At 43.6% G+C, this 27,114-nt stretch overlaps 1 protein-coding gene and 1 pseudogene across 2 annotated transcripts in view; one reads left to right on the plus strand and one right to left on the minus strand.

Moving 5' to 3' along the window:
• Positions 1-27,114, plus strand: part of FRAS1 (Fraser extracellular matrix complex subunit 1) — a 504,323-nt gene that overhangs the window by 249,511 nt on the left and 227,698 nt on the right. For both annotated transcript variants that reach the window (XM_043447950.1, XM_043447951.1), the window contains 4 exons: positions 5,779-5,922; positions 18,294-18,434; positions 20,505-20,645; positions 22,168-22,344. In XM_043447950.1, the coding sequence (XP_043303885.1) occupies positions 5,779-5,922; positions 18,294-18,434; positions 20,505-20,645; positions 22,168-22,344 (603 nt within the window). The remainder of the gene's footprint in view (positions 1-5,778; positions 5,923-18,293; positions 18,435-20,504; positions 20,646-22,167; positions 22,345-27,114) is intronic.
• LOC122428141 lies at positions 12,242-13,158 on the minus strand (annotated as a pseudogene).

The raw sequence follows: 27,114 nt of genomic DNA on the forward strand, positions 1-27,114 counted from the left end.
TTTAATTTGCTCCCTTTATAATTACTTTGCTTTTGGCAGCAGTTGAAACAAGATTTGTTCGATCCCATAGGGTGTGCCACTCATAGGATCATGTTCAGTATCCTCTGCTTTCTCATATACATCATCTCGCCATATCCCCTTGAGTTAAGTACAACAAATATTATTATTCCCACTTTACAGATTAGGAGAGCAAGGGACAGTGAAGTTGAGTTTAAGATGGAAAAAATTTTTTCATCCCAACAAGGGTGTCTTACTGGAAATTTACTCACTGCCTCCTGATAAACTTTAAAACTTGGCAAGTCCTTCCTAGTCATGTGTGAGTCGTGAAGGATAGTTAGCAGTCGCCACGATGTGGATAAGGATCAGAATGAAGGGCTTTACCCTGTGTATGGTGTCTTGCTTACGCCTGGAGTTTAGGCTGCTTCATGTAGTTGAGAGTGAAAACTTCTTGGCAATTTGGAAATCCGAATTGCAGCCTCACTGATGACTTTAAAAGGACCACTAACCAAGTGTGCTTATTTTCTGATAATGGACGGGAGACATTCCAGAAATCCATGGAATGGTGAGGATCCAAGATTCCTTCTTTTCTCTGGGGGGCAGTTTAAACTTGAAGGTTGAGGAAACAGGGATCTGTGTCCACTCCCTGGGGTCTTTTCAAGGCTTCCTGGAAAATAAGAAGTGGTCCCTAGGAAAGTATTTTAACATTTCCTTGAGAAAGGGCTGCATTTTATTCTTTGAGTAGCACAGGTTGAGTTTTTTACAACCGTCTTCTATTTCAGAATTATCAAATATGAAAAGAAGTTTGTTATTTTTAGAGTAGGGTTTCAATAGAGAGTTGCCAAAAGAAGAGTATTTCATTCCCCTTCATTTTGAAAGGAATTGCTCAGCAAGCTAACACATGTCTTGTTATGCTCCAAAAGAGTCAGGGGCTTTCCAAAATAAATTATCTTCTGCACGTGAGATAAGACGACAGCTTTCTCTTATTTGTCCTCTGTTTTAATTTATCACCACAATATACACTTCAAACGCTGGGTGAGCTGAACATGTATCACTAAGAGAAATTATGGTGAAAAGTCAGGGACTGACCTTTTATTTTTCATAATAACCCAAATGTAATAAAAGCTCCATGTAAAATAAGCCTGCAAGGAGAGATTATCTGCAGTAGCATATGTTCAGTGTTAGAAATTAGAAATCAATTGCAAAACACAGTGGGAGTGTGTCATTATGAGAAATGACAACTCAAAAAAAAAAAAAAAGGAAAGAAATGACAGCTCAGCATAGTCCTGTGTTAAAATAAAAATCCCTTCTGCTGTCCTACCTGGCTGTTGGAACATGCCTTGTTTTTGAGATGGTAAAAAAGAAAAGGTCCAGCATCATATTTGAATCTCAACATAGATAGATCCAGCATGGGCTCCCTGGGTAGTGCTATGGTAAAGAACCTGCCTGCCAGTGCAGGAGACATAATAAATGTGGGTTCGATCCCTGGGTCAAGAAGATCGCCCTGGAGGAGGGCATGGCTGCACACTCCAGTGTTCTTGCCTGTAGAATTCCATGGACAGAGGAACCTGATGGGCTACAGTCCATAGGGTTGCTAAAAGTCAGCCTGAAGCGACTTAGCATGCATGCTTGGTCGGATAAGTAGCAGGAGAGGCCCATTACAAAGGGCTGCAGGAACCTAGAGGAAGGAATATCTGGCTTTGTCTGGACAAGTTCAGCAAAGCATCATAGACATAGTGACACTTTAGGACGCCTCTCAGGTGTAAGCAGGATTATATGCAGGGACCATGGGAGGAGCCAGAGGCATTGCTGGCTGGGTCAGTCCTGTGTGGAGCGTCAGATGCTTGATCATCGCATGGTATGCTTCAAGTCTCTGCTCCATAGAGCTGTTTTGGTGGAGGGAGGTAACAGCAGCCAGGGCTGAAAGATTAGGTAGGGCTCAGTGTGTGACAGGGCTGAGTGCCATCCCTAAGTCTGGGGCCTCCATCCTGCTCATCTTTTGACCCCCGTCTTGATTGGCATCATGGGGGGTAACATTAAAAATATTTAATAAGCAGTATGGCATAGATCAGACTGGTCAGAAGGAGGAGAGACCTGAGTCCCTCTTCTGTGTCAGACCTTTCATTGTTGGATGTGGTGTCTGCAGCATCCCCAGGGTTACAGACAGAGCATCAGGGAGGGAGCTAGGACCACAACCATTCACCAAACAGGTTGGAAGTATTTGTACTGTTTCAACTGCCAGTGCAGCTGATACAATGCCCTGCCACCAGACAGTTCCTGAAACAACTGGGAATTGCCCTTTCATTTCTCATCTCCTCCTTGCCCCTGGGACAAGGATGATTTCATTCCTTAAAGATGTCTTGAGTTGATCACCCTCTCCTCTCCCCACTGCAGTGTTAATGCTCTGAAAAGCAAAACTGATCAATTCCTCTGCCCTGATTAAAACTTTTAAGGGGATGACGTTCAGTGTCCTTTACCCCTGCCTGCCTGACACTCGTGGTCTGACCCCTGTTGTCTTTTTCACCTCACTCCCCATCATCCTCTGGGAACTTACTCCCTGGTGCCCTGGCCTACCTGTGGCAGCTGGGAAGGCCCTCCAGACTAGTCCTTCATATTGCATGTGGTAGGTGCTTCTGTTGAACATTGATAGATTAGCGTGGCATGCCTTCTTAGAAATGCAGTTGGATTTTTGTTTGTTTGTTTAGGTAACAGCTTTGAATCAACTCCATTTCCTCAGTAAAGCAGAAGCCCTTAACATTGATAGACACTTCAGATAGTGACTGTAATCAGCTGTTGAGAGTAGTTGAATAAATGAATGAAAATTTTCATGTGCATTCAGGGGAGAATTTGCTACTGGGATCTTTGCATCCATGGATTTAGTTTTAAGTAGCATCAGTGGCTTATCTCAACACAAGCAGTGTTTTCATGCCCCATTTGTAAATAACATGGTAAGTATAAGAGGATTTTGTAGAGGACCAAGCAGTGTGCTCAACCTAGTTGACAAGAATATGGACTCTGCCCCTATGGACCTTATGGTGAGGGAGCTCCCTAGTGAGGAAGCCAGACGAGAAGTAAGTAAACTTTGTCCGGCTTTGCTTTCCACCTGCCACTCTCATCTCTTACCTGGACGAGAGCAGTCAGCTCCATGCTTGTCTCCCTGCAGCATGCAAGTCCTTAAACCCACTCTTCACGACATTGAAAGAGAATTTTTAAATATCTCAAGCAGGGTTTGTCTCTATCCTATTTAAGCCCATTCTTGACTCACATCACAGTTAGGCTAAAAATCCTAATTTCTTTCCATGGTCTCCAAGATCAAGTTTCATAGGGCTTCTGCATACCCCTCCAGCCATGAATCAGGTCACCCTGATACAGTGGCCGTTTATTCCCCACTGTACCCCGAGATGTCCACCAGGTCCAGTCACAAGAGGAGCCTCCAGTTCCTTGGACCCCCAAGCTCCACCTTTTCCTTTGTTGCTGCTGCTGTCTGGCTTCCTCCATGGCTGGCTACGTCTCATTCCTCAGATCTTCCTGATGTCAGTCCCTTCCACTCCCACTACTGTTATTCTTTGTTTTTAACTTTTAATTTTATTTTGGAGTATAGTTAGTTGATCAACAATTAGTTTTATTAGTTTTATGTGTACAGCAAAGGGATTCAGTTACACATATACATGTATCTATACTTTTTCAAATTTTTTCCCCATTTAGGTTGTTACATAATATTTAGCAGAGTTCCCTGTGCTATGCCGTAGTTCCTTGTTGGTTATCCATTTTAAATGTACATATTAAGCCCAAACTCCCTAACTATCCCTCCTCCCACTCTCTTCTCCTCTGGTAACTCTAAGTTCATTCTCCAAGTCTGTGAGTCTGTTTCTGGTTTGTAAATAAGTTCGTTTGTATCTTTTTTTTTTTTCCAGATTTCTCATATAAGCAGTATCATGAAGTGTCCACTACTGTTATTCTTTATCCAAGAGCTCTCCCTAGCACTTAACACAATTTGCATTTATCTCTAAGTTTGTTGGAGAGAAAAGTTGTCTGAAATTAAAGCCTTTCTTTGTAGTTTAGAACTGAGAGGAGAGGCCTAGGTCTTGAGATTTGCCGTGTAGGCCTCCTTTCTTCTGATTCCAAAGGGACACCTAATTCAGTTACTTAGGTATAGCTCCTAAGTCACCTGTGACAAGCAAAAGCATTCTCTCTGCCAATTCTGGTCAAAATGAATATCTCCGAAAAATAGGTTGTGCTCCATTGTAAAGGAAACATTTTGAAAATCAGGATACACTAACAGGGGCTTCCCTGATAGCTCAGTGGGTAAAGAATCCGCCTGCAGTGCAGGAGACCCTGGTTTGATCCCTGGGTCAGCAAGATCCTTTGGAGAAGGGATAGATTAACCACTCCAGGATACTTGGGCTTCCCTGGTGCCTCAGATGGTAAAGAATCCACATGCAATGCAGGAGATCTGGGTTCGATCCCTGGGTTGGGAAGATCCCCTGGCAGAGGGCATGGCAACCCACTCCAGTGTTCTTGCCTGGAAAATCCCCATGGACAGAGGAACCTGGCGGGCTACAGTCCACAGTGTTGCAAAGAGTTGGATGAACCTAAGCACACAGCCCGTACACTGACAGAAGGATGGATGATGTTAGCCCTACAGACGGTTTGCCAAATCTGAATATATTCAATCATTCAGAATAGACCTCTCTTTATAGACCTAAGATGAAGAGCAAGAATAAATAGTAATAAAACAATCAAATGCTGGAAAAGGAGGAGATGGTCAAACCTTAAAGGAATAACTCTGGTCTAGAAACAACATATAGTTAAAAATCTAAGGTATAAGGGAAAGGCAGGCTTCATGAGTCCTCAAGATACAAGTTTAGAGCAGATGCTATGGGGACACCAGAGGCTGAGCTGCAAGAGTTCTGAGGAAAGATGAGGGTGGGAGAGCTGGGGTGGGAAGAGATGGAAAAGGAGGGAAGGAGCAATAGAAGTCAAGTACTGGATCTTTCAAAGTCTATTCAAGGGTAAGAGTGCATCGGTATCAGTTCAGTCGCTCAGTCGTGTCCGATTCTTTGCAACCCCATGAACTTCAGCACGCCAGGCCTCCCTGTCCATCACCAACTCCCAGAGTTTACCCAAACTCATGTCCATCAGGTTCGTGATACCATCCAACCATCTCATCCTCTTTCGTCCCCTTCTCCTCCTGCCCTAAATCTTTCCCAGCATCAGGGTCTTTTCAAATGAGTCAGCTCTTTGCATCAGGTGGCCAAAGTATTGGAGTTTCAGCTTCAACATCAGTCCTTCCAGTGAACACCCAGGACTGATCTCGTTTAGGATGGACTGTTTGGATCTTCTTGCAGTCCAAGGGACTCTCAGGAGTGCATGGCATCCCTCATAAGCGGATCCTCGACATGTTGGAGGTTGAATGCAATTATCTAGTTTGACACTTTGTTGTATGGTTTCGAAGGCAAGGTGACGGAGGGCCTTCTAATTTCACTAGACAGACCATATTTGTCTAGAAAATTATGATTCCATTCCCTGTGATTCACATTATTCAAAAGCTTCTGGTTTCCTGTTCCAGTTCTCTTAGCAGTAATTTACGGAAGTTATGCCTCTGGCCAACAGAAAATGTTTTTCTTTTATTTTTTGGTGGGGGGTGGTTTTTTTTCTCCTGTGGTGCACATATGTGCCTAGTGGTTTAGGACTGAAGGTTCCAACATCCTCCTTATAAATTCTAAAGCCTTTGAAAGAAAAATTGCAGTCAGTCCTTTCTACTCTGGGTTCTTCCTGCAGCCTGCCATGAGTCCTGTGCCGCCTGCTGGGGTCCCACAGAGAAGCACTGCCTGGCCTGCAGAGACGCCCTCCACGTGCTGAGAGAGGGCGGCTGTGAGAGCAGCTGTGGCGATGGGTTTTACAACAAGCAGGGGATTTGCAGTGGTAAGTGCCCCGCTTTGCAGGCCAAAGCGGTTTTTGCTCTTCCAGCATCCCTTGTTTCATTCAAATCATAGCACCAAAAATCATCTCTTCTTCTACTTAACAAATATGTAAATGATGCTAGGTTTGGTTTCCCCATGGGGCTTCCCAGGTGGCTTGGTGGTAAAGAATCTGCCTGCCAATGCAGGAGACACAGGAGATGTTGGGAAGATCCCCTGGAGAAAGAAATGTCAACCCACTGCAGTATTCTTGCCTGGAGAATCCCATGGACAGAGGAGCCTGGTGGGCTACAGACCATGGAATCGCAGAGTCAGACGTGGCTGAGCACACATGCAGCATGCTAGAATTGGCAGTGTTCTATAGTTTGTGGAACATGTTTTTTCCCAGTGACAGAATCCCCTTGAGTACCTTTGTCCTCCAGCTGCTTGTTAGGTTGGGTGCTCTCTGTAACCTTGTCCTGCATGCATATGAGGAACACGAGGCTCAGGCCTCTTGCTTCAGACCCACAGCTGGAGGGAGAGGAGCCCAGCTTCCATATATGCATGGGGACCAAGGCGCTCCTTGGGACTCCCAGGCCAGCCAAGGGCCACCCTGCTTTTGGTGTTGGTGCCCCTGAATTGAAACTGAGACAGTTATTGTTTATTCAACCTTCAAGACGACTGCAGACAATAAGTTAACTCAACTTCATGCTCCTTGTGCAGAGCACTGTCCCACGTGAGAGGCAGGAACATGTGGGGAGAAAAAGCATGACCTGGGACAAGTTACTTAATCTCTTCCTGTGTCAATTTCCCATTTGTTAAATGGCGACAATAATCTTACCTGTGGGATACAGAATGGCTCCTCAAAGATGCCCCTGTCCTGATCAGTAGCATGTGTGAATATTCTGCCTCAGGTGGCAAAAGAGACTTTGTAGGTATGATTAAGGTAAGGATCTTGAGATGGGGGTGGTTACCCTGGGTTATCTGAATGAGCCACTGTAATCACAAGGGTCCTAACAGGGAGGCAGGAGGATCAGAGTCAGAAAAGCAGACCTGAAACCGAAGCAGACTTTGGGAGCAATGCTGGGAGGGGGCCATGAGCATGCAGGCAGCCAATAGAACCTGGAAAGAGACAAGATATAAACAAAGAATGGATTCTCCCACCCAGAGCTTCCAGGAGGAATGCAGTCCTGCTAATGCTTTGATTTTAGGACTTCTGATCTCTTATGCAGTGTGATAATAAATGTGTGTTGCTTTAAGCCACGTCTGTGGTCGTTTGTTACCGCAGCAATGAGAAACCAGCACACACCTAACTCAGAAGGCCACGCCAGGACTGAATTAATGTAGGTGAGGCATTTAACACAGTGCCTGGTACGGAGTAAGTGCTTTGTGTTTAGTGTTTCATCCTCACAGAAATTTTGTGAGGTAGTTATCATCATCCTCTGTTTTCAGATGAAGAAGCAGAGAGACCAAGAGACTCGCCTAAGGTCACAGAGCTAATGAGGGGCGGAGTTGGGATTCATGCTGGGTCTTCTGGGTTTAGACCTTAACTGCCCCATAATTGCTCTGGTGCTGCTATAAGATGACCCCTCCATATGTACCTCTGCCCGTTTCCCATCCCCTCTCCTTCTCCTCTCCCTTGATCCTCTTCTCTTCCTTCCTCCTTGTCTTCCTGTATGTGTGTACACACGTACTCAAGTCACGTCTGACTCTTTGTGACCCCATGGACTGTAGCCCACCAGGCTCCTCTGTCCATGGGCATTCTCCAGGCAAGAATACTGGAGTGGGTTGCCATTCCCTTCTTCAGGGGATCTTCCTAACCCAGGGATCAAACCTGCAGCTCTTGCATCTCTATCAGTCTTTAGATCATCTAGCTATCCCTGTGGCTAGTCCACAGGGTGGGCACCTGATGGTGAATGAAAGGTTTGAATCAAGTTTATTGTGATGGTCAATATTGAAAAGTCAGATGACATTTTAAAAAAATTAATTAATTTATTTTAATTAGAGGCGAATTACTTTACAATATTGTAGTGGCTTTTGCCATGCGTTGACATGAATCAGCCATGGGTGTACATGTGTTCCCCATCCTGAACCCCTCACCCACCTCCCTCCCCATCCTATCCCTCAGGGTCATCCCAGTGCACCAGCCCTGAGCACCCTGTCTCATGCATTTTTTTTTTAATAACTAAGTCCACTAAATTAAAAAATGTGCAGTGCATAAAACTTTCTCAAGTTATTATGCTCATTTTGTTTACTGAGCAGGGCAACAGCAGAAATGAGATGATCTCTGAGACTTGACAAATGCACTTGTCTCAGAGAGGAGAGATAGCTCTTGGCAGCTGCTTGCTTAAAGCCATGCAGGGATCCATCACTATCTCTGGTGTGAGAAACCTCACTCGGTTTGGACAAGTCACAGGTGGCTTTTGTGTGGATTCAGGAGAGAATGAGGAAAGAAAAGCAGGCTGCCATTACCCTGAGCGTTTTAATCTTTTTCTGCCAGCATTACTCCCCTGCTCAATTAAGCCAGATGTATTCTCCTAAGGTCGGCAGATGTCAAATTTGCACTAATTCAAAGGCCTGGAGGCATCTACTCTTTAATTCTCCGAGGAAGCTGGCTACTGTCACTGTCGAGAGGGGTGACACAGACCTGCTACCGAGTTGATGTTACCTGGATTGAGAAAGCTACTTTTGCTAGGCATGTGTGTGTGTGAAAGGAGTAATACAGTTAGTGTGAGCCTGAGGCAGTGAGGGGTGGGAGTCTACTTGGGCTAAGAGGTTGAGTGAAGGAAACCAGACCTCCTTGCAGACTGGAAGAATTTAAAAGAAGACAGCTGAACAGGTGGCTTTGGGAGAAAGTATACATCTGAAATGCTATCTGTATACATTTTGAAACAAAGCAGAAAGAGAACTTTCAAACACAAAGATGGACGATTGCTGACATTAGTCAGCCAACCAGTCAGCTGACCATTGGTTAATTAGTAATGCCTGCCATGTGCTTAGCAGATACAAGACTTTGTGATGCCATTGGCATTGACCAATGGCCCTTCTGATGGACGAAGCTGGAGTTTATGCTCTTCATAAAATTGTACGAGTTCTCTAGGTCTGTGTCAAATGCCTTCAGAAAGGTTTGTATAAATATTTTCTAAAGCAATGGTGAGCCAAGTCACTGATTGCTATCGGAATGTTAATTAAGACGTCTGATGGTGATAAGCCGACTTACTTTCAATTCAGATTAGTGCTATTCGAGATAAAGCCCGGCTGGTGTTGGTTTAATAATTTATAACCCAAGCAACCCATATCTGTAGAAATCTCAAGTTGAGTGCTGAGAAAAATCCAGCACAACCTGTTATAAATGGTGCAGTGCAATGGCTGAAAGAATTTACAATGACCGAGTTTGTCTGTGGTACACGCTTTGAGTTTTACAAATATTAGGTATAAAGGGTGGGGAAATTCGAAGGACAAAACCTCCTCATTGTTTAGTCATGTAAGTACCTGTGCTGTTGTGAAGGGCTTTTCTGGTTCTGGCTAACACATAAATCAAAGTAGAATCAGAGGTTTCTGTTAGACATTCTCTCTTCCTTCCGCCTCTCTTTTTCTTCTCTTTCCTTCCTTCCTTTTATACTGAATTCCCTTCCTTACCTGGGCGACTATTTTAAATTTTTTATCCTTGTGTTTTTATGGGCTCATGTCAAATGAGTTTTGTTTTCAGTGAGTATAAGTATATGTGTATTTTTCTTAAATGATACTATGTTTTTTATATTTGTTTTATTTGGAAAATAATTACAATATTGTGATGGTTCTTGCCATACATCAACATAAGTCAGCTACTGGTAATACATGTGCCTCCCTCATCCTGAACCCCCCTCCCACCGCCCTCCCCACCCCATCCCTCTGGGATGTCCCAGAGCACCGGCTTTGGGTGCCCTGCTTAATGCATCCAACTTGCACTGGTCATCTATTTTACATATGGTAATGTACATGTTGAAATGCCATTCTCTATACGTATATGTATATTTTTCTTAAATGATACCATGTTGTAGAGTTCATACCGGTTTACAGAGTTCACGCTGTCCTTTTTTCACTCAGCAGTGTGTCTTTCAGATTGACCCATGTTGCTATAGTATCTAGGCCTTTGCTTCTCACTGCTGTGTGGTCCTTCCTGTCCTGCATTCCCACTCTCCCAGGGACAGACTCCCCGCATCTGTCCATCTGCATGCCATCACTAGGGAACACCAGTGAGCGACCTCCAACATGTCCTTCGATGAGCCTGCGGGGGTGGGAGGAAGATTCCCTAGGATTGATGGATAACCCCAGAACAGAATTACTGGTTTCTTTTTTTAATTTTAATTTATTCTTTATGTGTTGACTCTGCATTTTCTTTATGGGACTAAGTAGTGCCAGGTAGATCACCAGCATCTATGCTCCCAAGCATCAGGGCTGTCTCATCTCCACATCCTGGCTATGACTTGACATTATCAAACTTCAGGTTTTTTCCTGGTCAATAAGTATACAGGGGCATTCTGTTTTAATTTGCTTAATTCTGATTATTAATGAGTTTGAGATTATCTTCAACTCCTGTTGGACTTTTGTGTTTCCTCTTTGATAAACTGCTTTCTAATGTGTCTTTCCCATTGTTTCACTGGCCATGCTTCCTTTTCATTGTTGATTTTATGGGGTTCTTTGCACCTTATGATACTAACTCTGTCAGCCTTAAATATGCAAACATTTCCCCATTTTGTTGCTTTTTAACCTTTAATGTGGTGCCCTTCACTGAACAAAAATATGTAATTCATTATTTTTTAATTTAATATTTTGCTTTTGAAATTTTAAGATAAAGATCTACCCTGCTCAAGTTCACAAAGAAATTGTACTACAATTAATAGAAGAAATTCTGTTAATTTCAGTTTAAATTTTATGTAGGCTGATCCGTCTAGAGTGATCCATCTCACTTCTGTGAGATGCAGTTTGATTTTTCTCCATTTCATGATCCAGTTTTCCCAGCATTCAATCTTTCTCCATTGATCTTTATTGAATATTAAATTTTCATATGCACGTAGGTCTGTCTCTGAGGTATTTCATAGTCTAAATTTCTATTCCTATACCACTGTCATGTTGTTTTGTTTTATTCCTTAATTTCTATTGCTTTGCAATATGTCTCAATGTCTGATTGGGCAAATTATCCCTTTCTTTCCTTTTTACTTATCTCCCACCTTGATATTTATTACATTAATAACATTTCTAGCAAAACCAAGTAGCAAGTTTAATAACTGAATTCACATCAATAGGTTTTATTTTGATCCATTAGCCAGTTTGGAAAAAAGCCATTTTGATTAAAGGGATTAAAAGTCAAAAGTACCTTTTTCTTTGCTTCATATAATTATTTTTTAATGCAATGGCTATAAAACTCCAAACATCAGATGCAAAATCCAATGGTAAGGCTCTCAAGACATGGATTTTTGTCTTAGATTTTTTAAAGTAGACATAATGGCTCAGCTGGTAAAGAATCCACCTGCAAGTGGGAGACCTGGGTTCCATCCCTGGGTTGGGAAGATCCCCTGGAGAAGGGAAAGGCTACCCATTCCAGTATTCTGGCCTGGAGAATTCCAAGGACTGTATAGTCCATGGGGTCGCAGAGTCGGACGTGACTGAGTGACTTTCGATTTCATTTTTCACTTCTTGTAGTGCTAATAGTAGAATACATCAACCTTAATCTTATGAAAGCAGCACATTCTTAGGAGCAGCTTGTATATAAAAAGTATCAGCATCAGTGGTTTGAATGTAAAAATTTATTTTTTAAGTCAAAGTATGCAACAGATGGCTTCCCAGGTGGTACTAGTGGTAAAGAACCCACCTGCCAATGCAGGAGACATAGGAGATCACTAGTTTGATCTCTGGGTTGGGAAGATCCTTTGGAGGTGGGCATGGTAACCCACTCTAGTAGTCTTGCCTGGAGAATCCCATGGACAGGGAGTCTGGTGGGATATAGTCCGTAGGGTCACAGTCAGACACTACTGAAGGGGCATAGCATACATGCACACATGCAGCAAATAAAATCTACAGAAAACAAATTTTCCCATCACAATCTGTTGCTGTACTAAGTAGTATTTTGAAAACACATTCCTTCAGTCATTATAAAATTCTTAAAATACAAAAGAAAGGAAATCTATAAGAAAGTCTAGTAGACCCAGAAGCTGTTGGTATGACGTTTATATCTGTGGTTATGCTTTTAGTCCATCCTACACCATCCACTTCCACTCATGCCACCTTGCCCATGGTAACCACGACTGCCTCCACCACTCAGGCCATAACCGCTGAAGCCATCAGGAGAACTGTATCCTCCACTGTAATTGTTCCCCATTCCCATCCTTACAGCTGACCCATGGGCTCCTTGATTACCCATTCCATCTCTGCCGTAACCTCCCATTCCTGAGCCACCTTCCAGGAGTTTGATTCAAGAAGAGTTCAATGGATTGATGTTGCATGTTATTCTTCTCTTTGGACATGGCAGCTACTGCATCTTCATGTGTCACAAACTCTACATCTTCTTCTCCTGTTGCCTGCCATCAGCTCCGATATCAGTATGCACTTGGATTGAATTTAGCGGTGAGAAGAAATTAGCAGTGTCATCTTCAGGTGCTTGAAAACGTGGTCCTCTCATATGTACAAAATGACTACCATGAAAACCCTGAACTTGCATCACCAACTCCACCATAGCCATGTCCTCCCATACCTCTTCCATCTCTCATGCTGTTATCAAAGCCATCATTTCCATAGCCATAATCACTGTGGCCACCAAAGTCATCAAAACCTCCATTATCACCATCATACCCATCATCTTCTCATCGAATTCTGGCATACATGCTTCCATGCCCAGCTCCTCAATAATTTCCTCTTCCTCCTATTGGTCTATTGTATGGTCCTGGTTGTTGGCCCAGCAGACTTCTTGGTGGGTCATAAAATCCTTTGATTTCCTTCCTGCTACTTCTGAAGTTCTCAATACCCCTGTGCCTCATTCTTTCCTTGTGATTCCCCAGTGCATTGTCTGCTCTCTCCTTTGAAGCAAAGGCACGGAGGCCTCCCCTGAGCTCCTCCTGTGGTAGTCCGTTGTCAGTGTTATCCCATTTGGCACGATTTCCAACCCTTGAAAGAACTGTTTCCTCTTTGCCACAATCAGATGGCAGTCCACGAAGTTGTACTGTCCATCACTAGCGTCATTTGTGCCATTATGTTTCACAAGCCAATCCATCACAATACTGTTTGATTTAAATGCCCCTTTTACTTCAGATGCCCTGTTGGGTCACAGTTAGTGCTGACTCCGGTGCTCATGGGGTCTAGTTGTGAGGAGGGAGAAGTTGCCCACCTCGTGTTCTGCTCCCACAGTGGTTCTTCCGACTGTCTCCAGCAGTGGCAACAGCCCCCTTTTGCACTTTTATGAAGTATTCATGAACTTTAGAGTATGGTTATTGAATTGCTATCAAATTTCAACTAGCAGTTTTATTAATATTGTATTGAACTTTAGACTAGTTTGGAGAGAAATGACATCGTCCTAGTAATTTTATTTTAATTTACAATTTTTACTCCAAGTATTTAGGTGTATCCTAAAACATTTGATCTGTAATGATTTTATTGTTGGGCAATTCTGATTTTTAAAAAAGTTCTTTATTTCTGGGAAAATCTATTTAGTTTGTAGATTATTCAGTTTTGTTGAGATGTCCATTCTAGAATTAGAAGCTTCAGAACTTTTTGGAAGGTGGGAGTGAAGAACAGTTTTTAGATACATTTTTTTGGTTCCTTGCTCCAGTTATGAGTAGAGAACCTGACTTTCTCTTTCTCTGATATGAAGCCCATCGCCTTGTTCATTATTGAAGATCTTGCCTTACATGTTTGCCTTGAGAGAGACTGAATCATCTAGGGAGCAAGGTGGAACTTTCAGTTCAGTTCAGTTCAGTTTAGTTGCTCAGTCATGTCTGACTCTTTGCGACCCCATGGACTGCAACACACCAGGCTTCCCTGTCCATCACCAACTCCTGGAGTTCACCCAAACTCATGTCCAATGAGTTGGTGATGCCATCCAACCATCTCATCCTCTGTTGTCCCCTTCTCCTCCTGCCTTCAGTCTTTCCGAGCATCAGGGTCTTTTCAAATGAGTCAGCTCTTTGCATCAGGTGGCCAAAGTGTTGGAGTTTCAACTTCAACATCAGTCCTTCCAATGAATATTCAGGACTGATCTCCTTTAGGATGGACTGGTTGGATCTCCTTGCAGTCCAAGGGACTCTCAAGAGTCTTTCTCCAACACGACAGTTCAAAAGCATCAATCCTTCGCCCCTCACCTTTCTTTATAGTCCAGCTCTTACATCCATACATGACTACTGGAAAAACCATAGCCTTGACTAGACGGACCTTTGTTGGCAAAGTAATGTCTCTACTTCTTAATATGCTGTCTAGGTTGGTCATAACTTTCCTTCCAAGGAGTAAGCATCTTTTAATTTCATGGCTGCAGTCACCATCTGCAGTGATTTTGGAGCCCCCAAAAATAGTCAGCCACTATTTCCACTGTTTCCCCATCTATTTGCCATGAAATGATGGGACGAGATGCCATGGTCTTAGTCTTCTGAATGTTGAGCTTTAAGCCAACTTTTTCACTCTCCTCTTTTACTTTCATCAAGAGGCTCTTTAGTTCCTCTTCACTTTTTGCCATAAGGGTGCTGTCATCTGCATATCTGAGGTTATTGATATTTCTCCTGGCAATCTTGATTCCAGCTTCTGCTTCTTCCAGCCCAGCGTTTCTCATGATGTACTCTGCATAGAAGTTAAATAAGCAGGGTGACAACATACAGCCTTGATGTACTCCTTTTCCTATTTGGAACCAGTGTGTTGTTCCATGTCCAGTTCTAACTGTTACTTCCTGACCTGCACGCAGATTTCTCAAGAGGCAGGTCAAGTGGTCTGGTATTCCCATCTCTTCCAGAATTTTCCAGTTTGTTGTGATCCATACAACCAAAGGCTTTGTCATAGTAAATAAAGCAGAAATAGATGTTTTTCTGGAACCCTCTTGCTTTTTCAGTGGTCCAGCGGATGTTGGCAATTTGATCTCCAGTTCCTCTGGCTTTTCTAAAACCAGCTTGAACATCTGGAAGTTCATGGTTCACATGTTACTGAAGCCTGACTTGGAAAATTTTGAGCATTACTTTACTAGCGTGTGAAATGAGTGCAATTGTGCGGTAGTTTGAGCATTCTTTGGCATTGCCTTTCTTTGGGATTGGAATGAAAACTGACCTTGTCCCGTCCTGTGGCCACTGCTCAGTTTTCCAAATTTGCTGGCATATTGAGTGCAGCACTTCTACAGCATCATCTTTTAGGATTTGAAATAGCTCAACTGGAATTCCATCACCTCCACTACCTTTGTTCGTAGTGATGCTTCCCAAAGCCCACTTGACTTCACATTCTAGGAAGTCCGGGTCTAGGTGAGTGATCACACCATCGTGATTATTTGGGTCGTGAAGATCTATTTTGTACAGTTCTTCTGTGTATTCTTGCCACCTCTTCTTAATTTCTTCTTCTTCTGTTAGGTGCATACCATTTCTGTCCTTTATTGACCCCATCTTTGCATGAAATGTTCCCTTGGTATCTCTAATTTTCTTGAAGAGATCTCTAGTCTTTCCCTTTCTATTATTTTCCTCTATTTCTTTACACTGATCACTGGGGAAGGCTTTCTTATCTCTCCTTGCTTTTCTTTGGAACTCTGCATTCAAACGGGTATATCTTTCCTTTTATCCTTTATTTGACTCCATCAATTGCCATAGTTTTCCTCAAGTTCTTTAAATGTTTTTCAGGAAGTTAGGATGGTGTAGGTGGATTAAGAGGACAGACAGAATAAATCTCTCGGTAGTTCTCTGTTCCTGAATCATCCGTTCTCTGATAGTGAGAAGAAGTTGGTTTGGCTTGTTTTTAAAGAATTTAGCCACGAGTGTGGAGTAGGTTGAGTCATAGACTTACCTGCGATTGCATTTACCCTCAACTCTGTTTTCTGTTCAGCAAAGGAGGACTTTGTTCTATTCAAGGCTAATCTCTCCATCTGTACTTTTGAATATATCTCTCTTCTTTCTCCTAGATATGCTTTCAGCAATTATTCAAACTCTTCTCTTTTTAAAAACCTCTCCTGAGGTCTGTATTTGCCTTGGGCTTTTACAGTGCTGGAGAAACAATACGTCTTCTTACACATGTTTGCGTGCTAAGTTGCTTCAGTCATGTCCAATTCTGTCATGTCTGTGGGCTGTAGCCCTCCAGGCAAGAATACTGGAGTGGCTAGCGGTACCCTTCTCCAGGGGATCTTTCCCACCCAGGGATCGAACCTGTGTCTCTTAAGTCTTCTGCATTGGCAGGTGGATTCTTTACCACTAGTGCCACCTGCTGCTGCTGCTGCTGAGTCGCTTCAGTCATGTCCGACTCTGTGTGACCCCATAGACGGCAGCCCACCAGGCTCCCCCGTCCCTGGGATTCTCCAGGCAAGAACACTGGAGTGGGTTGCCATTTCCTTCTCCAATGCATGCATGCATGCTAAGTCGCTTCAGTCATGTCCAACCCTGTGCGACCCCATGGACAGCAGCCCAGCAGGCTCCTCTGTCCACAGGATTCTCTCGGTAAGAACACTGGAGTGGGTTGCCATTTCCTTCTCCAAGTGCCACCTGGGGAATGCCTTTACTGAGTAAATCAACTCGTTTGTGATTTCACCAACCACACCTGTATATGATGACCCCCAGGGCCCTCCCCTGAGTCTCAGAACTGTCAGTCAGGCTGTTTACTGGACTGCACATGTCCCAGATGCACCCCCACACCTGCTCTTTTTTTTGTCCCTCGAGTAGCATCACTCATTCCCTGTACCAGACCCCTGGCAGCCATCTGAGACACTTCCACCTACACAGCTCTTAACTCTCTCAACCTCATTCACAGACTTGATGCAGCTCCCAGTCATCTTGTTCTCCGAGCATTTCCACAATTTGCCAACTTGGTCCCCAACTCTCCTCCTCACCCCTCCAAACTCCAAACCCCTCCACCCAGCTGAAGCCAAAGTGATCCTGCTTAAACACAAACATAGCCATATTTTTACTCTGTGAAAAAGCCTAATGAATGGGACAGTGTTAGCCACTCAGTCATGCCCGCCTCTTTGCGACCCCATCGATAGTAGCCTACCAGGCCTCTCTGTCCATGGGATTCTCTAGGCAAGAATACTAGGGTGGGTTGTCATTTCCTCCTCCAGGGGATCTTCCCAACCCAATCAAACCCAGTCTGCATTGCAGGCAGATTCTTACCTTCTGAGCCACCAGGGAAACCCAAAAACTGTGTAGAGAGAGGCTCCTGAAATCTTTCATAAGATGAGCATCTAGACTATGGAGTCTGGTAGACTTCTGTAATCTGGCCCTTCCCACTTTTCCAGCCGAAAAAACAGAACTGCTGTTTCCCAGCCTTTCTCTGAGCAAACTCCAGGAGATGGTGAAGGACAGGAAAGCCTGGTGTGCTGCAGTTCATGGCTTTCCCAGGTTCTAGGCCTGTACTTGCTTGGCTGCTTCAGCTGAGAGTACATTCCCATCAGCTTGGCATGGTCTGATATCTAAGACAGCACTCAAGCATCATTTCTTCCATGAATCCTTTCCTCACCTTTCATACTTCTTACCCTACACACATTTTGTTGAAATTTTTATGATGCTTATACAGACCAATCTGAGCAATACATTTAGTATTCCTAATATTGCATGTGTTTATTCCCCTCCTGTAGACTTAATAAGCCCCTCAAAGCTGAGACCAGGTTGATTTGGATTTTGTGTCTCTACTACCTGGCACAGTACTTGACACAGAGTTTAAGAAATGTGTTCAGGGCTCACTGAATGAATAAGTGAATGAGTAGATCCTAGAAGATTGTGTGAAGCTCAGCAATTTCACCCCAAGTTTTATAGCATGGCCTTGCTTAGTAGAACTCTGAATACTCTCTCCAACTAGGGTTGTCAGATGAAATACAGGATGAACTATTTTGGACAAACTTAAACTAAAAAATTATTCTTTATTTATCTGGACATTCAAATTTAACTGAGCATCTGGTATTTTATTTGTTAAATCTGGGAACCCTACTGCCAAAGCTGTTTTGACTTTAAATCCCATATTAAATTGGACACACTGGTAGGTGAACCTCAGAATATTTGTTATGCTTAGTTCAGTGAATACTTATTGAGTTCTCCTTCCACTGTGAATACAGAAAAGTTTGAATCAAGGAAACAGACCTCAGCTGAGCAGCCAGAAATGTGATTACTATGTTGATGCCAACTGTGGACGTTGAAAGAACAGTCTTTCTGAGCTCGCTTTGTTCAGTATTGATTTTCTCTGATGGGTTTTCTTCCCCTTTAGCTTGTGATCAATCCTGTAAGAATTGTGGCCCCAGTAGCCCCAGATGTCTTACCTGTGTGGAGAAGACTGTGTGGCATGATGGGAAATGCATTTCTGAATGCCCTGGTGGGTACTATGCTGATGCTACTGGGAGATGTAAAGGTAAGTTACAGGGGTAACTGTTATCATCGTCCTCCTCATCATCAAAAAAGTAATTAGCACATGTTTGATTACACTCAGTGCTGCATGCTGCTCACTTGGAAGTTTGTGTGCGTGGTAAGTAAGTGGCAAGTTAGAAGGAAAATGTATCTGGTATGAGGGTGGGGAATATGGGTGGATGCTGGGGGACTAATGTGATTAAGTAAGGGGCTTACACATACCAATCATCATTAGAGATCACGGGATCATTTTGAAATGCCATGAAAACCTCTAAAATCTTCACACAGTCCTTGTGTGCTTGTCAACCATTACTCACTCAGGTTGTAGGTAGGAGAGAACCATTCTTTAGATGGCATTTGTAAACACATATATTGGCAACTACAGCACACCAGGAAAATAAAAAAGCAAACCAAGTTTGATAGCTTATAAAGCTAAAGTGTGTATTTATTGAAAATTTGGTTTTATGTGCTATTTATTTAGTTTTTTTTTTCAGACTCATACATCTTAAACCAGGAAACATTCCCGTTTGAGATGGGAACTTACTGCTGCCTCAGACACCCTGATTGCCCTTCTTCTCTGAAACAAATGTGCATATTCTTACTTCCACTTCTAGTGTCAGTTTGGGCAGGACATTTAGACCTGTCCTACTGCCTTGTCTCATCAACCTCCTGTTTGTTTGTCAGCCTCTTTACTCATCCACTCTCTATCTCTTGTCCTCAGTATTCTGTCCCCAGCGATCTCCTCCTGTCTCCTCCACACTCCCCTCTTCTAGCTCCTGACCATGGCCCTCCAGAACCTTCTTCTAGGGTTCACTCCTATTCCTTAGAACAGCGTGGTGCCATCTGCCTCTTGGAGCCAGAGTGTTCCATTGTTACTAGCCAGGACCAAAGCAGGAGAGAGGCATGCCTGACACTGCCATATATAGTGGTCAAATCCTTTTACATAATTATTACTTAGACTCCCAACCTCTCACCATGCATATGTCAAGGAAACTAGGCCTGGAGACACCCAGTCTTGGCTAAGGACATAAGCCAGGGGACAGGCCCTTCAAAAATACCAGGGGTCTCAACACCCAGATCCATGAACTTTCTCCTCTTCCCTATTCACCTGGGGAGTCTTAGGTTCAGATAGACCTAGGGCTAAATTCCAGCTCTGCTACTAACTAGCTTTGTGATCTTGGGTAAATTTTTTAACTTTCCATGACCTTGATTTTCTCATCTGTAGAATGAGGTTAATACTACCTACTGCATTAACATTGCTATGAAGATTAGAAGTGGCAATATATATAAAACACAATACAAAGACTAAATAAAGGATCTGTGTTGAGTTACTCAGTCGTGGCAACTCTTTGCAACTTTGTAGCCTGCCAGGCTCCTCTGTCCATGGAGTTTTTGAGGCAAGAGTCCTGGAGTGGGTTGCTACTTCCTCTTCCAGGGGATCTTCCTGACCCAGGGATTGAACCCAGGTCTCTTGCATCTCCTGCATTGCATCCCCTTCACCCCTGTGCCACCTGGGAAGCACAAATAAAGGGTAGCTAATAAATAATAGAAGTGGATGAAAGATGGGCAAAGTTGCAGTGTGAGCAGTGCTGGTAACATAACCACCTCCAAACACATATGCCCCTTGATTTGGTGCAACACGTGAGGGGGATTGAGGATAGAAAAGAGGGCTTCTTAGCACATGAAGAGATCCAACCAGTCCATCCTAGAGGAAATCAGTCCTGAGTGTTCATTGGAAGGACTGATGTTGAAGTGAAACTCCAATACTTTGGCCACCTGATACAAAAAACTGACTCATTTGAAAAAGACCTTGATGCTGGGAAAGATTGAAGGTGGGAGGAGAAGGGGACAACAGAGGATGAGATGGTTGAATGGCATCACCGACTCAATGGACATGAGTTTGTGTCAACTCTGGGAGTTGGTGATGGACAGGGAGGCCTGGCGTGCTGCAGTCCGTGGGGTCGCGAAGAGTCGGACACGACTGAAAGACTGAACTGAACTAGCACATGAGGGGCCCAGCCAAGAAGTGGACGCTCTAGTGACCTCGGTCCCACTGTGTTCGTTTCTTCCGCAGTTTGTCACAACTCGTGCGCCAGCTGCTCAGGACCCACGGCCTCTCACTGCACCAGCTGCGTCCACCCCCAGGCCCTGCGCCAAGGCCACTGTCTGCCCAGCTGTGGGGAGGGCTTCTACCCCGACCACGGTGTCTGCAAAGGTGTTGTTGGTGTCGTCATCACCATTTATTTATTTATTTGCTATGCTGGGACTTCGTTGCTGCATTCAGGCTTCTCGAGTTGAGCTTTGCAGGCTCAGTAGTTGTGGCAAATGGACCTAGTTGCCCCAGGGCGTATGGAGTCTTAGTTCCAGGACCAGGGATTTAACTCCCCACCCTCTGCATTGGAAAGTGGATTTTTAACCCCTGGATTACCAGAGAAGTCCCTTACCATCATTCCTGATAGACTTTCCCATCACAAGGACATAAAGATAAGTTATTTTGTGGGGCAGCTCTTCCTCTAGTGTATCCCATGTGATTATGCCTGCATTATAAGGTTTTTTTGTTGTTGTTGTTATCAAAGGGAGAATCTGAAAAATCACATTTGAATATTTGTCATAACACTCAATGAGCCACCACCATCTTTCTGGCCATCCTTGAGGGGAATGTCATTCCCTTTCCTGTGCATTAAAATGAACCCAGCTCTTCTTTTCTCTCTTTTCAATCTTCTGAGCATTACTAATGTTTTTCTTAGTCTTCATTTTGTTTTTCCCTGAAGAACTTCTTTTTGTTAATGATACTGCTAAGCAAACTGAGACTTAACCAGCAATGCCTCTGGGCTGAGTAAAATGGAAAATCTTCCATAGCTATTTGCTGAAAAGGCTCTCGGCTCATAGGGAGGGCAATCTCCTTTGAGTCTTTTGAAACTGGAACATTGGGAGCAAACATTTTAATTAAGCGAACTTAATTTATGTTTATTTATACATAGGGCACCTTGGAAAAGTTGTGAAGGATAGTTACAAGGGGGAAAAAAACATATTTAAAACAGGGCAGCTGCTCTAAATATCCCAAAAAAGACAATTTAGAGAATCTTTGAAGAGACGGGAGCAACCATTATATCAGACTGTGGGCAGGAGAGATTTTGAGTACTCTGGCTCTGATTCTCACCAGCAGTCAAGGAAAACCAGAAACCATGATGGATTGTTATACTTGTTGCTGCTCTAAAGGGGCCTCTTCCTTGTCTAGGAAAGCAGCCTTTCCTCACATAAATTCTAACAGAAATTTGTTGCCTGGACCCCTCTGTAGTGGGTGATGGATGCTGTAATGGACAGTGACACAACTACCATTTTTGCACATAATAGAGTAACAGCCTTTATAGGAATGCTTCTTAAAAATCTTCCATTAAACACTGAGATTATAACATTATAGCGTCATCCACTGTATGTGACTCTCTGGAGAAACAAGCCAATATTGTCCAGTTTGTTTTTTTCTTCCCTCCGTGATCTAGCCTGGCAGCTCTTCTAGGACCTGAGAGACGTGGCTAGTTAGCATCACCCTCATTTGGCCTCTCACAGATATTGTTATTATCCCTCTGGGCTTTGTGGAGAATGCTGGAAAAACAGTTATCTGCAAGGTTGTATCTGGTGAACTTTTCTGAGTGAATCAGACTTCCTTAGGGACTCCCCTTGGTTGCAATGCTTATCTGATCCTTGGATTGATTCCTGCATTTTGTTCCTCTTGGCAGCCTGTCATTCCTCTTGCTTGACTTGTGTGGGTCCAGCACATTCCCACTGCACCCAGTGTAGGAAGCCGGAGGACGGACTGCAGTTTCAGCCGATGTCGGGTGCAAACATCACCTCGGGCGAGTGTCTGTCCCCTTGCAGAGCCCAGTTTTACTTGGAGAACACTGGACTGTGTGAAGGTGAGTAAGCCTGATTGGAGGAAATATTTAGGTAGCTTCCAGGCTTACCTCTTGAGGGGTTCTGTGAGGTGGGACCCAAGCCAAAAGTTCTTTGTTTTCCCGCCACAATAGTTTCTGAGTGTTTCCGAGTGGAAGACCGACATGTAAGAGAATGACCCCACTGACATCCCCCTTCCTTTGGTGAATAACAGGTGATCTTAAAGAGTTAGTTCCTTTTACTCCACTATCCCCAGAGTCACACTCTCAGAAATTCCAGGTGGGGATTCTTTCAGAGACAGTATGAGTAGCTGAGAGAGACACGGAGCACATTGTAGAATTCTATTTGTTTTAATTTGCTACTCTGCATATAAATTGATCTCTTCAGGACAAAATCTGGATTTATGTCAAAATTTAGAAGTGATTCCTGCCCTTGCTTTGGTGTAGTGCCTATAGAGAATTGATGCCATTCTGACTGGTGTGACTCAGAGCTGGGTCATCTATAAGTGGTTGAAGATGAGATGAAGGGATGCATGCATGTGTGGTTGTTCAGTTGTGTCTGATGCTTTGTTTCCCCATGAATTGTAGCCCACGAGACTCCCATGTCCATGGGATTTCCCAGACAAGAATACTCGACTGGATAGTCATTCTCTTTTTCCAGAGAATCTTCCCAACCAAGGGATTGAACCCAGGTATCCTACATTGCAGGTAGATTTTTTACCATTTGAGCCATCAGGGAAGTCCCAGTTTCTTAGGAGGTAGGGGAGGCCCCTCTCTGCTCCTGTAAGAACCTTCCTTGCTATTGGATGAATTTTTTGACTCTTGGGCTACTTGGGGAAAAATCCACTACTTATATCTTTCATTATGAACATATGTTCATTAAGGGGAATTTTGAATGCAGAAAAAAGTAGAAAAATAATCTCTCCACGATCTACCTGCCTAAACCCAATTGCCTTTCATTTTGTCTGAGTCGTTTTTTTTCCCCTGTGCATAGCTTGGAATTTTAATTTGCACCGTAATTGTAAGCATACTGCAGATTCAGTGGTGTATTTGACAAGCCCACTTATTAAAATGGCTTCACTCTTATACTGGAATATATACTCACATGGAAACGCTGGATTTCAAGGTTAGGTTAAAAGGCTTTGGACACGGTGAGTGATATGGCATAGTAGAAAGTATGTGGAATTGGAATACAGAGACCCCAGGCCAGATTCTTAAGCTCTCAGAGCCTTCGCATCTGCGGTATTAGAATAGGGATAATTGATTTGCACACATGCTTTTTTTGCCAGGATCAAAGGAGGTGCAGAGCGTGAAAGTGCTTGGTAACTTGTAAAGCCCTCATGATCACTTGGTATAAATCTCGGTCCATGTGCTCAGGTATTCGGGGACATTATAAGGGTCACCCCCTGATCCGTGGGATGCACCAGCTACAGCGTGTTTACATGGAGTCTAAAGTTGGAGGAGGGCCTCTACTCCCCAGAACACTGGTTTCCACCCATGTATGCATTGTGCAAGCTTCCCATGGTCCCTTAAAGTCTCACAACTCTGTTTCAACAACCGCTTACAAAATATGGGTATCTTTGCTGCCAAGAGCTCCAAAGCCTCTCTTTCTGTTTTGCAAATAAGATCATTTATACCATTTTTCTAGATTCAGCATACAGACACCAAGAGGTAAAGGCGGGAGTGGGATGAATGGGGAGATTGTGCTTGACATGCATATACTGTTGCTACTCTGTTTAAAATAGAAACCTGATGAGAGCCTTCTGTGTAGCTGTGGGAACACCATGCATGCTCTATGGGGAAATGAATGGGAAGGAAATACAAAAAGGAGGGACATATGTATATGTACAGCTCATTCGCTTTGCTATGCTATAGAAACCATCAGAACATTCTAAAGCAACTATTTTATTATTGTTGTTTAGCCGCTAAGTTGTGTCGGACTTTTTGCGACCCTGTGGACTGTAGCCTGCCAGTTTCCTCTGTCTATGGGATTTCCCAGGCAAGAATACTGGAGTGGGTTGCCATTTCCTTTTCCAGGAGATCTTCCCAGACCAGAGATCGAGTCCACAGCTCTTGCATTGGCAAGTAAGTGAAGTAAATAAAGAAGAAACTTGCGTAGGCTGTTCACCATGATTAGTCTCTTTCTGCAATTTTGATCACTTCATTGAAAAAGAAAATTAGGGAATTTAGAGAGGGATCAGAAGAGATAAACAAAAATGATGACCATTTTAAAAGATAAATTGTCAATAAAAATGAGAGTAACCAGGGCTTCTCAGGTGACACCGTGGTAAAGAATCTGCCTGCCAATGCAGGAGACACATGAGGTGCAGGTTCAATCACTAGGTCTGGAAGATCCCCTGGAGGAGGAGATGGCAACCTACTCCAGTATTCTTTCCTGGAAAATCCCATGGACAGAGGAGCCTGGCTGGCTACAGTCCATGGAATCATGAAGAGCAGTACACAATGGAGCATGAATGCGAGCAACCAGGGTTATTCAGCCCGAAAATAATATTCCTGTTAATTTGGTGCACAACTTTGATGCAGACACTGTAAGAAGCACCTTACTTGTTCTGTTTTTTCGCTTGGTCCTGATACCAGCCTTTTGGGGTCAGTGGGACAACTACTTTAGAGGAGAAACAGGCAGGAGGAAATTAAGTCTGTAACTTGCTCAGTATCAGGTAGCCAGCGCCAAGTAGAGTCCGGTGGGAACCTGAGTCAGCCAGACTCCAGTATCTATGCTATTCACCAAGAAGCCGTTCCAATATGGTCCCTGAAGGGGCAAAGGCACAGAATTACAGTATTGCAGGGTTGAGACAACCTCAGATTAAGAAAGCATCCTTGACTGAGGGGAATGTTCTTGGAATCCCTTTATACAGACACCTTTTACAAAGGATTAGAATCTAATCCCTCTGGAATGGTTTAATTGTGGTCCCATGTGAAAGGGCTGGATTGACCTCTAGAGGCCCGGGTAGCCTTGTGACTTTATGCTAATTCACAGAGTACTATGAGATATCACACATAGAGCTCTCTACTCACATTTATTATGAAATCCTGAGCCCTCTCTGCTCAAGGTAGATTGTTGTGCTCAATATAGTAGTGATGCGGATGGGGGAGAAAGAGGTTAATTGAGTTGCCCAAGATTCCATTGGGAGACTGATTGCAGCCACCAATTGTTTCCAAGCTTACTTGAGTGTAAGTGTGTTGATTGATGTGTTTCCTGTCACTCATCCGGTATCTCTGGCCACCTTTCCTCCTTCCCACAGTCTGTTCCTTTTTCGATTCTGCCGAAGCCTTGTTTCTGAACTCGGGCCTGGGAGCCCTGTGAGATTGCTTTGGGTGCTCCTTCTCACACACCCACAATACACCCTCTCCTCTGTAAGGAACATTTTAATAGGTTGGAGTTCTTGAGTGTGTGCCATTGAGAGTTGATTTTACAGACCTTTCCATCTCAAGTGCTTTGCTGTAAAGAAGCAGAAAACAGCTGCTTTCTGGAACTCTCCCTCTGCCTTTCTCTGAGACTGCAGCATAGAGTGATTAGAATATTACTGCAGTTAATGAAAGCGAGAGGCAGATGCATTAGAGGGAGAAGCAATTTACTTAGAGCCCGAATATTGTCAGGAGTTGTTATAAAAGTTTCTGCTCTGAGCTACCTGACAAACCCAGGAATTATCTGTTGGAGGATGAGACAGATTTACTCAGGATATTTGACGAAGATCCAAGTCTGTAATAGAAGGATGAAAAACATATAATTAACAAGGAGTGACCAAAGAGAAAAAATTTTTTATTAACTGGAGGACAGTCTGTTTTTTACATTGGGAAAGACCCTGATGTTGGGAAAGATTGAAGGCAGGAGGAGAAGGGGACAACAGAGGATGAGTTGGTGATGGACAGGGAAGCCTGGTGTGCTGCAGTCCATGGGGTTACAAAGAGTCAGACACGACTAAGCAACTGAACTGAACTGAGTCCGTTTTTATTCATTCATTCTACCAATGTTTTTTGAGTGTTCCCTGGGTGCCAGGTATTGTCTAAGCACTTGGGGTGCTCTCGTCAATGAGTCAGATGAAATTCCTGCTCTCACGGAATTTATATTGAGAGAAACAGAAAATAAAAAATAAATAGCAGCAGCAGCAATGAAGTCCACAGTATACCCTTGGTTGGTACTATGAAACCTACAACAAGGTATGGGGAAGACAGAGCGGGTGCTCTGAGATAGACTTCAAAATAGACGCACTTTGGTGAGATGAGGATGGAGACCTGAATATATTTGTCCTGCATTTTTGGCTCACAGAAACAAACTTGGGTACTTTACCAGATAGACATTTGACTTTACACTTCTTTCACACACAGCCTCCATGTTTTCAGGGTGGCTGGAATTTCTGGTTCAAAATAAAATCTGTTACCAATTTTTGAAGATAGTTTGGAGGCATTTTTTAGTAGTCCACCAAAATTTTACATGTCTATTAAACATAAAGGACTTCCCATGTGGCACTAGTGGTAAAGAATCTGCCTGCCAGTGCAGGAGACATGAGATGCAGATTCCATCCCTGAGTCCTGAAGATACCCTGGAGAGGGATATGGCAACCCACTCTAGTATTCTTGCCTAGAAAATCCCATGGACAGAGGAGCCTGGTGGGCTACAGTCTGTGGGATTGCACAGAGTCAGACGTGACTGAGTGACTGAGCCCAGTTAAATATTAATTATTAGGTACAGAAAGGGTTTTATTGATTTTAGCCACAGTTCATCTCACCTGTTTAACTGATTGTTCCCTAGCATTGACGGATTCTAGTTTCTGA

This window comes from Cervus canadensis, chromosome 26 (genome assembly GCF_019320065.1).
Source record: "Cervus canadensis isolate Bull #8, Minnesota chromosome 26, ASM1932006v1, whole genome shotgun sequence".
NCBI classification, from domain to species: Eukaryota; Metazoa; Chordata; class Mammalia; order Artiodactyla; family Cervidae; genus Cervus; species Cervus canadensis.